Raw genomic sequence first — 13,372 nt, forward strand, 5'->3', positions numbered from 1 at the left:
TAGAGAGTTGAGGGAAGAATTACATATTTGTACATAGAAAACAAAGGAATTATATTTGTACATGGAAAATGAAGCAAATTATAAGTGAGGCAACTATCAACTATAGAAATAACAAAAAGTTGAACAAGAAAAGAAATAAAACCAGAGTATACAATGTGGTTTAGTGTTGAACAGTATTTATGTAGTCATAATGATGTAAGCACTCAAGCTTTTCTTTTTAAGATTTTATTTATTTACTTGAGAAAGAGAGAGCACAGAGGGAGAGGGAGAAGCGGACTCTCCACTGAGCAGGGAGCCCGATGTGGGGCTCGATCCCAGGACCCCGAGATCATGACCCGAGCCGAAGGCTGACACTTAACCCACTGAGCCACCCAGGCATCCTCACGTTTGATTAACAAAAAATTTATCACGTAGCTATGTTCAGAGGCTGGAGGAGAGGATATGTGTGTGTGTGTGCGGGAGGCACAGACTCATCTTCTAAGATCAGAAGTTAAAAGTTGAAAATCGAGAAATACCCGCCTAAATCGATCATTTAGAAAATCAGAGATAAATACCCAAAGAAACACCTGCAATCGGGGGGTGGTAGGTTTGGATGTGCAGGGCAGGGGGCTGCTCCTTTTTTTGCCGCAAGCAGTTTAGCTTTAATTTTCAAAACGATGTGCTTGCCTAACTTTCACAGATAACATTTTGAAATCATTATTATAGCATCCATGTTCACCCATGTTAGAGCTGTTTTCATTTTCTCTACCCTTTCTGAAATGTTTTGTCCACAAACAGATGTGGCCATGGCAGATGGAGGGGCATTTTTGGTTCCATTTCATGGGGGGAATATTTGCAGGGCTCTGTATTCTACACAGGTGCCACTGTAATGACTGTCTTCACTCCTGTTAAGTCAATTATCATAATTTCCCTGTTATTTTTGATTTTCCACTTTCATGAATACCACAAATGAATATCTTTGTACAGATAACTTTCTATATTTTTTTTCTTTTGCATTGCTTCCTTAGGACGAGTCCCAAATTCCCCAAACTACCAAACCTGAGACCATGGATCTTTCTCTTGATTTTGATGGGTAGTGTCAGGGGATTTTCCACTTGGGTGCAGGCCCCTGGCCTCCCTGGGTGGGCCATGAACTGAGCATCATAGGAGATAGTTGGGATAGAATTTTTTTGGTGGGATAGTTGGTTCATTTTTCCGGTGACCGCAGAAGTCAGGAGTCTCTCTCTCTCCCTCTGTCTCTTTTTATAGAACAGAATTCCCAGAGATCTTTGCCCCTCATTCTTCGATGTCTATTTGTCTATTTGGTTTTCCTCCACTGAGGATTTTTTCTTCATTTTGAAATATTCAAAATAAAAGTTACCACTCTATTAAATAATATGGCTTCAAGGGAGACACATTTATAAAATGGGAGAGAGTATTGGGCGCCTGGGTGGCTCAGTCGGTTAAGCGGCTGCCTTCGGCTCAGGTCATGGTCCCAGGGTCCTGGGATCGAGCCCCGCATCGGGCTCCCTGCTCGGCGGGAGGCCTGCTTCTCCCTCTCCCTCTGCTTGCCCTGCGTTCATGCTCTCTCTCTCAAATAAATAAATAAAATCTTAAAAAAAAAAGTGGGAGAGAGTAAAAAGAAGAAGAAGAAACAAAGAAAGAACAGAGGGAGGCAGCAGCGGACAGACAAAGGAGTAAGGCAGCTCATGTCCTCAGCTTACCTGCCAAGCAGACATCGGGATGCCTTTTGCAGGACTTCACATCACTTTATTTCATCCGTCCTCGGCCTTCACCCTTCCCATCCTTTTTCCTCCTGTGGCGGGAGCTTGGGCTGTCAGACCACCCTCCACACAAGCCCTTCCTTCCTAGTCCGGGGCATGGTTTTGGGGATGTCCTACTTGGCTGGCCTCTGGCTTCTGGAGACTTCCCTCCCATTCCGTTTTTGGGGACAGGTTCCTCCTTCACCTGACCACCACTGGACACCGTCTGCAGGGCAGGACCCCTTTTGCTCTGCCGTTCCTTTGCTGCGGTGCAGAGACTCTGCCCCACCACCTGGGGTGGCCACCAGGGACGGAGGATGCTGCTACCCCCGGGTCTCCCGGAGAGACACACTGATGCGGGCCTCAGGAGAGGTTCCGTGTTTTGGGAGAACAGCTCACCTGTCCTAAAACTGCACCTGTCGGGGGGACCCTGGGCCAGTCCGTTTTCCGTCTGGTCTATGGCTTCAGTTCTTTGTCAAGAAGGTTCTTACGGACGGGGAGTTTCAAGGCTGGGGTGTTGGGATGCCTGATCCTCAGCTGTTAAGAGCAGAGGCTCGGGGCGTTTTGTGGCAGGCAGGGCCCAAGTTTTCCCTCATTAATCTCGCCCTGTCAGCTCTTGCCTGGGGCCCTGGCCTGATTGCTTTCCCACCTCATTCTTGCCTCTCTCGCTTCCATCTTCCTCACGGCAGCCAAAGCAATTTCTGTTGAGCATAAAGTCAGGTCGTATCAGTCTCCTGCCTAAAATCCTCCAGTGGCTTCCTATTGCAGTGGTAACAAAATCTGGCTCCACACTGTGGCTACAAAGCCCTGTAGGATCAGCCTCACTGCCTCCCCCAGTCATCTCCCCTCTGGGTCCTGGACTCCAGGTACGTGGTCTCCTGCCTCAGGGCCTTTGCACTTCCTATTCCAGCTGCCTGAATCCTATTTCGTGGATCTTTGCCTGTTCTTTCTCATCCTTTGGGCCTCAACTCCAATATGATCTCACTTGAGCACCTGCCTTGGACCTGCCCTCCAAAGGAGACCCTCCCTCCCTGCAAAGCCCTTTTTATTCCATTCCAACTCTTATCTTATGTCATCTTGTTTGTTTTTGTTTTTCTTTTTCTTTTTCTGATTTTCTCCTGTTAGACTAAAAACTTCGTAGGATCAGGGATGGTGCCTGTTCCATTCCCGATGGGCACATTCCCTGATGCTCAAATAAATATTTGCTGAATGAGTGAATGAACAGAACTTGCAACCTGCAGCCTCCTGGGCTGAAGGGGGCCCCATTATGTCCTTTTTCCCAAGGGTCTCCGGGAGGATGTGGTTATTGATTCGTCTCTGGGCTTTCCCTGGATGCCAGAACAGGGGGGGGGTCTCTAGAAGGCTCCTTTAAGGCAAACATCCAGGAGTTCCGTTGGGAAGTGGGACCTCTGGGTAAAGCATCTTTGGAATTCATCTCTGAAGTGCCCACCTGCACCCACTTCCCCCATAAGTTAGGCAACAGGAAAAGCATCCACTTCATTCTCCACAGAAGACAGTCTGGGAAACAGAACACTTCTTAGAAGGACTTTTTGAGGCTGAGAAGCACCTGAAAATCAGCCCAAGTCAGGAGGCCTGACTGGACTCTGCTCTGTCCAGCATGGTGCAGAAGGCCTTCCCGTGTGGCTCCCTGTCCCTTGTCCCGGTGGTTACTGGTCTTGTATCCTCTGAGCCTGGGTTGATGGTAGATATTGGACTATGTATGTAAGCACCTTTGAGACATTTCTGAGACTTCTCTTGAGCTACTGGGGTGGTGACTTTCAGCTCTGAAATCCGGGTTTTGAGCAGATGTTTTGTCCTAGAGTTACAAGAACAGAGCATGTCTCTCTATAGGTGGATTCATAACAATGACCCGGGGGACCTTTAGACTCTTGCTCTAGAATGACAGGTGAAGGTACGAGGCCTGTCTTGCTCAGGGCACCCTCAGGGAGGAGGATGTTTATTGCTCAGATAAGCAGGCTACAACTTCCCTTCTCCCTGCTGCTTGTCCCCTGCACCGAGCCGGCTGAGAGTGACTCAGGTGTTCCCTTGGGAAGCTGTCCCCCGGGGCATGTGACTCGAGCACCAGAAAGCCTGCCTTTACGTTGACAAATGCTGGGCAGCGGTTCCCACTCAGAGTGTCAGCCACACTTGCGAGAAAGATGTGGAGCCCTAGCAGACCCAGGAGACAGATAGCAGCTTACAGCCTTAACATGGTGGAACCTCAAAGAAACGAGAGGGAGGCTTCAGGGGTCCTGAGCTCAGCACAAGCCACCAGCCAACAGGTCTGCCAGCTGGGGGCAGGGGTGGGGGGTGGGGGGTGGGGGGGAGGCGGACTAGTCAATGGGCTGCCTGCCGCCTCCTTCCCAGGCTGATGAAAGCACTGTGGCTCTGGGATGCTACATCCCTTGCATGCCCTCCTCTCTTAGAAATAAATGAGGGCTGTTGGGGCGCCTGGGGGGCTCAGTCGGTTAAGCGTCTGACTCTTGATTTCGGCTCAGGTCATGATCTCAGGGCCGTGAGATCAAGCCCCACGCTGGGCGTGTAGCCTGTTTAAGAGTCTCTCCCTCTGCCCCTCCCCCCACTCTAAAATAAAAAGTAAAAATAAACTGCATTAAAAAAAGAGAGGGAGAGAGACAGAAATTAAGGCCCTTGAAACACTCACTGCGGCCGGCTGGGAAGGACGGAGGTAGCATAGATGCTTTTACGGACTCGGGAGAAACTCCTCTCCTGGCTGCTCGGGACTCAGACGTGGGCAGGCCGAGGAACTGCGCTCCGACCTCGGGCCGGAGGGAGCGCGGCTAACTGGGCGCATCTCAGGACAGCCGGCCGAGGGATGGGGCGCTCCGGGGACAGAGCCCCACGGCGGGGGAGGTTCCACCGTCACACAGCCGTTCTGCGCATGGCGCTGGCCAGAGTGGGGACGTGGAAGGACGGTGCTCCCTCTTGTCCCGTTCCTTCGATACTGTATTCATGATTCGGATGCGGACAGGGAAGTCGGCCGCCAAGAGTCGGGCTGACTCCGAGCAAGGAAGGATGGCTCATGGTTCATCTTGGGTTGATGCCTCTAGTGCCTTGAGATGGCCCTGGCCCTCGCTTACCCTCTGTCTCCAGGCCAGCTCACCTTTCTCTGTGGGGAGCCTCCTGACCCCCAGTTATACCTTGGGAACCGCAAAGACCTCTCCCCTAGGCGCCACACTCGGGGCTGCTCCTTGGCTCTCTCCACGGGGTTGTTCACTAAGCAGCTCAGGTTCACTATGTCTGAAATGGACCTCTTGCCGTCTTGTTGCCCCCCAAATCTGTTTCTCCCTCACACTTCCCCCATCTCGGTGCATTTCCACCACCCCTCCAGTCTCCCAAGCCCACACCCGGCTGTCATCCTTCCTTCTTCCCTGAAGACCTCCCATCTTACCCGCCAGGCTCCTGAATATAACCCGATTCCCTGCCTTTCTCATCCCCCGGGGGCACGAGCCCCCCACCCCACTCCCCATGGGCAATGCTTGATTCTCTCCAGTCCTTCCACACTGAAACAGTGGCATCATTTTAGGTGCAAATCGGGTCCCATGGCTCCTTGGCTAAGACTGTCCATCACTCTTTGAGTGACCCCCAGGCGTCTCCCGTGTAAAGACTCCGCAGGCCTTGGTCCCTGCTGACCTCTTCAGCCCCTCTTGTTCTGTGTCCTCCCCTCCCTGCCCCACCCATACACTCCAGCGGCGGTGGCCTGCCTTCCATCTGCTCTGGACACAACTGGCCCACTCTGGTCCTCCGCTCTGGTACCCTCTTCTCAGAGGGGCTCTCCCTGGCCTCCCCACAGGGAGCAGGCTGCTCTCCATTACAACACCATTTAGCGCGCTGTCTTAACCGTGTTGCTACAAGGTGTGATCGTTCTTCCTACCTACTCTGGGCTTGGTTATCAGTGTCTCCCCCTTGCACCACTCCTGGCACTTAATAGTTTAAACTAATGTATCTCAGACTGAGTCGTACGTACAAAATATCAAGTCCAGTAATACACGGATGCCGATGATTTCCAAGAGATGAAATCACCAACAGTAATTGTGAATTTCTGCATTCAGATTCAGGAGATTCCTTGGGAGAACCTGGCTTCCTGGGAGAAATAGCTAGAAGGTTGACAGCCAATGAGCTCAGTGATGTGACCACTGAAGAACTTTCTTGGGGGAAGGGGCTGATATGCTTTTTTTAGGCTAAGCAATGGGAGTCTGGTACCCAGAACATTCTTCTACAGTTGGCCTGTCAGGCCCCATCCACAGCAACCTCTTGTTTTCTCAGAGTACCAAACTTTGGCAAGAGTCTAAAAACTGTGTTGTAGGGAGCACAGTCAGAGGTACTGAAGCCATCATCCAGTAGAAAGAGCCATCAGGTGACAGACAGCTCTTGGTACCTCTAGATGACAACACAAAGATGAGGGTTGGCTCCTAGAGGCAGGCCAATTTCCAAGGAAAGAACCTTCTAAACACTAAAAGCTAAAATGGAACGTGCAGCTGCAAGTGACCAAAAAACAAAAAACAAAAAACATCCAAAAAAAACCCCCAAAACCAACTCAAACTGCTCTAAGTTAAAAAAAAGATTGGGGGCGGGAGGCAGGGAGGGTTTTTTGGCTGAAAGAACTGAAACGTCCAAGGACAGAGCGTAGCGTCAGGCATGCCTGCATCCAGGGGTTCGGAGGATGTCTTCAGGACCCCACCGCTCTACTCTGAGCTCGCCTCTCCTTCGTGGTGGTCTTTTATCAGGTTTCACCCCTAAGAGCGGCAGGAGGTGGTCACCGGCAGCTCTAGGTGGCTACTCTCTCTTTTTTGCTACCCCAGGATGCAGTACCCAAAGAAGTCCGATGTCAAACGCCCTGGACTGACTTGACGTTCTCGTGCCCAACCTGGAATCCGTGGCCAGGAGAGGACACACGGTGATTGGCCGGGCCCAAACCCCCTTCCTGGTTCCAATCCAATCCCTGCGGCCGGGGGACGAAATTCAGGGCTCTGATTGGCTGGGCCTGAGGCTCAGGCCATGCTAGTGGCCAGGAGTGAAATCAACTTGGCTGAACCACTTGAACTGAGGGTGTGTTGCCTTTGTGAAAAGTCCCCAGCTTCCAGATCAAGAAACTGAAAAGTACCAGCCCCCAGAAGCCCCTCAATACCCCTTTCCCCTGGGGTAACTGCCCTCCTTCTGGGGTCACCCCTGTCTTTTCCTCTGCCAATATAAATGAGCTCTGCCTGTGTTCTCTGGATAATTAGAATCATGAGCACATACGCTTTTTTGCCTGACTTCTTCTGTTCAGCCTGTTTATGAGCTTCGTTTATACTGTTGTGTGCATTTGTAGGTCGTTCATCCTCATTGCCATGTAACATTCCATTGGGAAAAGAGACCATCATTTATTTCCCCATTATACTCTGGATGCGCATTTGGGAAGTTTCCAGTTTGGGGCTATGGGGAATAGCAGTGCTGTAGACAGTCTTGTTTGTGTTTCTTCTTGCACATGGACTCATGTTTCTGGTGAGTGTATACCTAGGCGTGCAATTAATTGCTGGGTCATAGGGCACCATGTGCTCAGTTTTAGTAGATACTACCAAGAGTAGATACTTTGCCAAAGCGGTTGTACCCAGTTGCATTCTTGGAGCAGTTCTAAAGTCCCTGGATTAGTTGGCATCTTTGTCCCATACGTTGCAGAGTGATGAGTCTGAGCTTCATAGAGAGTTGGGGCTTGTGAGTAGCTGCACCTGGGTCTTGGGCCCGCCAAGAGAGAGAGGGTTCCTGCTTCCTCCTCTTGAATCTCTGGCATCTGATTATGTGCTGCCAACACCATTCTGGGTCTTCCTTCCTTAGGCACGAGCTTTATGCATGAAAGTATGTCCACGCATCCCAGGTGGGTAAGTGTAGTTGAAGGCTTCATTCCACAGCACTAAGGGGCAGAAGAGCAAGGGGGTGCATTTGTCTCAGGCACCGCCCCTTTGGCTGGAGTCCTAAGGAGCTCATGCTACATGTGCTCATCTTGGCCTCGGGATCGAGTGGCCGAAGGTGCCCCTGACATCCTGAGCATGGCCAAAGCACATTTAGCATTGTAAGTGGATTCTCGAGGATTCCTGCCTGCCCCCCCCACTACATTTTGAATCAAAAAGAAAACCTTTGGCCTGGCCATTCTCAGAAAGAGGAACCCAAAGTAGGATGTGGTTTTACAATCAGAGGAAGTGGATCCCAGCAGTGGTAACATGGTTGCGCCAGCGTGATACGCATGTCCTGCAGCTCCAGGCGGATTCTGCATCCAGCCCTTCTACAAGGCTGAGGTCTGGGCCCTATTGGCAGAGCCCCCCCAAAAATATCTCTCATAAACTAAACAATCTCTTTCAACTATTTTTCAAAGTCATTTAAATCTACAAGGATGTGACCCTAAGGTAAGGAAATCTTTTTTGAAAGAATAAAAAATCATAAAACATAAAGGACAATATTTGACTACATCAGCATTACAAAATTTCCTCACCAAAAAAAGGCACCATAAACAAAGTGAAAAGGTGACTTGGACCAAAAGAAGAGATCTCCAACTCATTTAATCAACAGAGGAATTGAATCTAGAGTATATTTTAAAAAACCCTATAAACCAATAAGGAAAAGACAACCCCACAGGAAAAAAAAATGGGCAAAATTTATAAGCAGGCTATTTGCAGAAGATAAATATTTTATGGCTAATCAGGGAAATATAAATTAAAACGACAAAAGAGCCTTCCGTGCCCATCAGATTGGCAGAAATGAGTGAATGGGACGATACCAAGTGCTGACGGAGATGGGGAGAGTAAGCCGCGGACAACGCCGGTGCCATTGCTAATGGGCACCACTGCTTTACTTTAGTAAAGCTCAGGATCTTGTTCTAGCTGTCATAGGTTATGGCTGTGATCCCACAGTTCCCCTGGACCCGTGCGGTCCAGCGTGGCGGCCCCTTGCCACGGGTCTCTCTTGAGCACTGGACATGCGGGAGAGGGACTGAGGAATAACATTTCTAAGCATTTTATTTCATTTTGATTCATTCAAATATAAGAACGGGTACTCAACTCGTTTCTTGGAAAACTTTTCAGTATATTTGGAGCAACTGGAGTCCGCGGCCCTCCTTTTTCATCCGTAAAGTGTACGACATTGACATATAGATAAGGTATTTCTGATGGAAATCTAGTACCCAAGCTGCAGTGTGCTCTAAGTGAAAATGCACACCAGATTTCAAAGACTTCATGCCCTCCCAAAAGAATGTAAAATATCTCATTAGTAATTTTGCTATGTTGATGGACATTTTGAAATGACTATATTTTGGATATATTGGGTTAAGCAAAGTAGATGACTAAACTTAATTTTTATCTTTTTACTTCTTTTGAATGTGGCTACTGGCAACTTTGACATGATGCATGTGGTTCGCATTGTGTTTCTTTGGACAACACTCATCCCCACTCTACATACACACAAAGTGAGGTGTGTAAGGATATACATTGTAGCATTGTTTGTAATAACCAAAAAGAGTGGAAACAAACCCTGAGGTTCATCAACAAGAGAAGGGGTAAATAAATTGTGGTTTATTAACACAGAGAAATAGCACAATAGTTACAATGAATGATCTAGAGCTACATGTATCCCCTCGGATTAGCCTAAAGAACATAACGACTCCCTATTCATATAAAGTTTGAAAGCATGCAAAAATATTGGGAATCGTTTGTGAATACATATTAGTATAATCAAAGTATAAAAACATGCATGGAAATTATAAACAACCAGAATCCAGATGGTGGTAGCCTGGAGCAGGGGAGATACTCGAAAGACCTTTAATTGTGTCTATAGCATTTTGTTACTGAGGAGTGGGTATGACTCAGGGGGGTTTGGTATGATTGAGCTATTTCAACAAATTGTTTGATGGCCAAAGCCGTTTTTAAGCCACGTGATTATTTCTGGTTAGAAAGTTTCCAAGAGGGGCGCCTGAGTGGTTCAGTCAGTTAGGTGGCTGCCTTCGGCTTGGGTCATGATCCCAGGGTCCTGGGATCGAGCCCCGCATCGGGCCCCCTGCTCGGCGGGGAGCCTGTTTCTCCCTCTCCCTCTGCCTCTCCCCCTGCTTGTGCTCTCTCTCTGTGTCAAATAAATAAATAAAATATGAAAGAAAGAAAGAAGAAGCAAGAAAGAAAGAAAGGGAGGGAGGGAGGGAGGAAGGAAGGAAGGAAGGAAGGAAGGAAGGAAGAGTTTCCAAGAACTGCATCCTTTGGTCCTTCTCGAGTCCTGGGTTGTCTGACCAGCGACCCTGCCGTCCCCTGCCTCTGGCTGCCGGCTGGTGGTCGTGGAGGGATCTTCCATGTGTATGCGTTCCTGAGAAAAAATGATTTGGAAAGGGTCTGTTGGTGTCTTGAATTTGGGCCACTGTGGTGAGGGATGCGGGGTGTGATGAGAGGTGAGGGGGGGCCTGGGGGGCAATAAAGCCACCCCAGGAAGGATGAGGCCAAGAGGGAGGCGAGCCTCAGGTGCCCGCGGGAGAGACTCCTTCCGGACCCTCCTGCCACCAAAGGTCCTGACATTCTGCTTTCCAGAGGATCCTTTCAAAGGATTCATCCAGCACGTTTGGGATGGCTCATTTTGCCTTTCCTTCCTTTTCAGGACAAGCGGGGTCTGAGAAGTGAAAGTGCAGGATGCCCCCTGGGCTTGACTGCCCCATGGAATTCTGGACCAAGGAGGAGAATCAGAGTGTGGCCGTTGACTTCCTGTTGCCCACCGGGGTCTATCTGAACTTCCCTGTGTCCCGGAATGCCAACCTCAGCACCATCAAGAAGGTACGATCCCGACCTTCGAGCTTGGAACTCAGAGGGAGAGACAGACAGACAGATGCTCAGGCTCAGATTTGAGATCCTATAAAACAAATTTCAAAAGATAAATAATATCTAAAATTTTTTTGCAAGCTTATAGTTAGAGCCCAGCTAGCATTTTGAATGCAGCTTCTCCCTTTATCGGGGCAGGATTACCCTCTCTAGATTCCAGTGGGAGCCTCGGGCTGTGGTTCCCATGGTGGCTTTTTCTTCTCTCCATGACAGTGCTATCATTTCTGGAACCGATCCCCAGCCCTAGCCACTTAAAAGAGTCTTATCGGTCTTTTCTCCATAGAGCTGTCATCATAGTAAACATCATCTTTGGAAATAGTTTTGGGTTCTGTTGAATAATTTTCAGGGTGGATTACTGAGTCAAAGGGTTAGACATCTGGAAAGTATTTGGCAGAGAGTGTCTTGTGATCTTGCAGAGGGCTTGCGCCACTTGCGAAGTGTGGGATTTAGTGGCTCACGCCAGAGGACAAGACCTCAGCTCAGAATTTTAAAAGCTTGTACTTGGGAGTGGATCAAAAAAAAAAAGGAAAGAAGCAGTGGATCGTGGATCATCCTTGACGTTTTATTTTGCTTTTTTAATCTCCCCTTCCTGGGAGATTTTTTTTTTTAATTAAATTTCCTTTCCCTCCCCCCCCCCCACATTTCAAAAGTAATATGGACATATTGATTGGGGAAAATAGGAAAAAGTAGAAGAAGGAAAAAAATCACCTGTGATCCAGCCCTTATAAGACAACCACAGTTAACACTTCGGGTGTTTCCTGTTTTCTATGGAGTGTTGTTTTTTGTGATAATTCCGATTATGAACTTTGAGATCTTTTTTTTTCCCTGAGTTAACATTATAACACATTTTTCATGTGATTAACTCTATTTTAAGGGTAATCTGATTTTTCTGAACCATACATGCATCCTACTACAATTCCAACAGTGCAGAAATGCAAAACACATGGGTCCCTGCACACACCCCAATTTGCCTTCAGTTTCTTCATACTTTTCTTTATCCAAGAGGCCAGCTGGTGAATATTTGAGGCTTGGCTGACCATCTGGTATTTGTCGCAACCACTCAGCTCTGCCAGTGTGGGTCCAGAACAGCCTTAGACTCCATGTAAATGAGTGGGCATGGCTGTCTTCTAGTAACTTGGGAGTGGACCAGGTTTTGCCTGCAAACCCTAGTTCCTTTTGTCAAATCCCCGTCTCTATTCATTATGATGTTTATTCGAGTTGTTTTTACAGAAATGGGCTTGAATTATATCTGCTGTTACATACCTTGGGTTTTTTTTTTTTTTTTCCTACTTAGCATGTCTCTTGGAGCCTTCTGTGCCCGTTCATACAGCTATCCCCAGATTCTGGGTCACGCTCCCCATGCTATCCCTTCGTGCTGATGGACCATAATTATACATCCCTCATGGAAGAAGAATGGGACTATTCTTTTTTCCATCTTCTCTGTGACTCAGTGGTGAACACCTTTGCAATAAAGCTTGACCCTTGGATGGCTCTCCCAGGGGTCCCTGGGGACGCCTTTCCCTGAGGGCGCCCACTGACCGCCCTAGCTGAACACAGCCCGTAGAGGGTTTGACAGCTATCTCCGTGTGTTCAGCTCTTCTGAATTCGTTGCCAACATTTGGAAATCAGGGTGATGAACGCCAGAACGCTGAGCTGGGGGGTGCCTGGAGGTCATGTCCGGCCGGCCGTCTCTCAAGGGTAACATACAGAGGAGACTGTGGACAGACTTTTAGCCTATTCCAGGCGCCCTCCACAGAAGGGCAGCGACAGAGACTCCCGGGGTCCCATGTGGTCAGCACTTAAGGGGTCAGGAGAGGACGGGGTTTGGGCATCTTGGCTTTGCCCTCTGGTCAGGGTCGTGCAGGGCTGACTGAGGCCAGCCCCCAGCCACCTCGCGGCCACCTGTGGCCCTGCTCGCCTCGGCCGGAGGGGCTGACCGGCCGCTGTCCCCTCAGGTGTTGTGGCACCGAGCCCAGTATGAGCCACTCTTCCACATGCTCAGCGACCCCGAGGCCTATGTGTTCACCTGCGTCAACCAGACCGCAGAGCAGCAAGAACTGGAGGACGAGCAGCGGCGGCTCTGCGACATCCAGCCCTTCCTGCCAGTGCTGCGTCTGGTGGCCCGAGAGGGGGACAGGGTGAAGAAGCTGGTCAACTCACAGATCAGCCTCCTCATCGGCAAAGGTGACCCGCGCGCGCGCGCGCGGGCGGGCCCCGCCCCGGCCCCCGGCCCCCGGCCCCCCGCGCTGACCCAGCCTCCCCGCCTCTCAGGCCTCCATGAGTTCGACTCCCTGCATGACCCCGAAGTGAATGCCTTTCGCACCAAGATGCGCCAGTTCTGCGAGGAGGCGGCCGCCCGCCGGCAGCAGCTGGGCTGGGAGGCCTGGCTTCAGTACAGCTTCCCTCTGCAGCTGGAGCCCTCGGCCCGGAGCTGGGGGGCCGGCACCCTGCGGGGCCCCACCCGGGCCCTCCTGGTCAACGTCAAGTTTGAGGGCAGCGAGGTGAGCCCGTGGCTCCTGCGGGGGACGCTGGCCCGTTGGCAGCGTGAGGGCTCCGGGGCCCACTAGGGGGCTGCTTCCCGTGAGACTTCCCAGCCCTCCACCAGCACCCCAGATTCGCTCTCCTCCCAGGGGCACCAGGGGGGCATTGGTGGGGCACCCATGCCTGTGATGAGGGGCTTGGGCCGACGTCCCACCGGGCAAGTTGGACAAGGCCGAATGACCCGATGGCCTTGGTCATGGGTCCATTCATTCATTCGATAACTATTTCCGGGGTGTTGGCCGTGTGCCT

At 50.2% G+C, this 13,372-nt stretch overlaps 1 protein-coding gene across 5 annotated transcripts in view; it reads left to right on the plus strand.

Annotated features, from left to right (window-relative positions):
- The window catches only part of PIK3CD (phosphatidylinositol-4,5-bisphosphate 3-kinase catalytic subunit delta), a 49,003-nt gene that overhangs the window by 26,307 nt on the left and 9,324 nt on the right, over nt 1-13,372 (plus strand). For 4 of the 5 annotated variants that reach the window (XM_027598963.2, XM_027598997.2, XM_027598984.2 and 1 more), the window contains 3 exons: nt 10,365-10,537; nt 12,538-12,766; nt 12,854-13,083. In XM_027598963.2, coding sequence (XP_027454764.1) covers nt 10,397-10,537; nt 12,538-12,766; nt 12,854-13,083 — 600 coding nt within the window. In that variant the 5' untranslated portion in view covers nt 10,365-10,396. Of the gene's footprint in view, nt 1-6,611; nt 6,658-10,364; nt 10,538-12,537; nt 12,767-12,853; nt 13,084-13,372 lie in introns of those variants that run through there. The other variant, XM_027598989.2, reaches the window with a different exon arrangement.

The sequence above is a fragment of the Zalophus californianus genome, chromosome 4 (assembly GCF_009762305.2).
Source record: "Zalophus californianus isolate mZalCal1 chromosome 4, mZalCal1.pri.v2, whole genome shotgun sequence".
Taxonomy (NCBI): Eukaryota; Metazoa; Chordata; class Mammalia; order Carnivora; family Otariidae; genus Zalophus; species Zalophus californianus.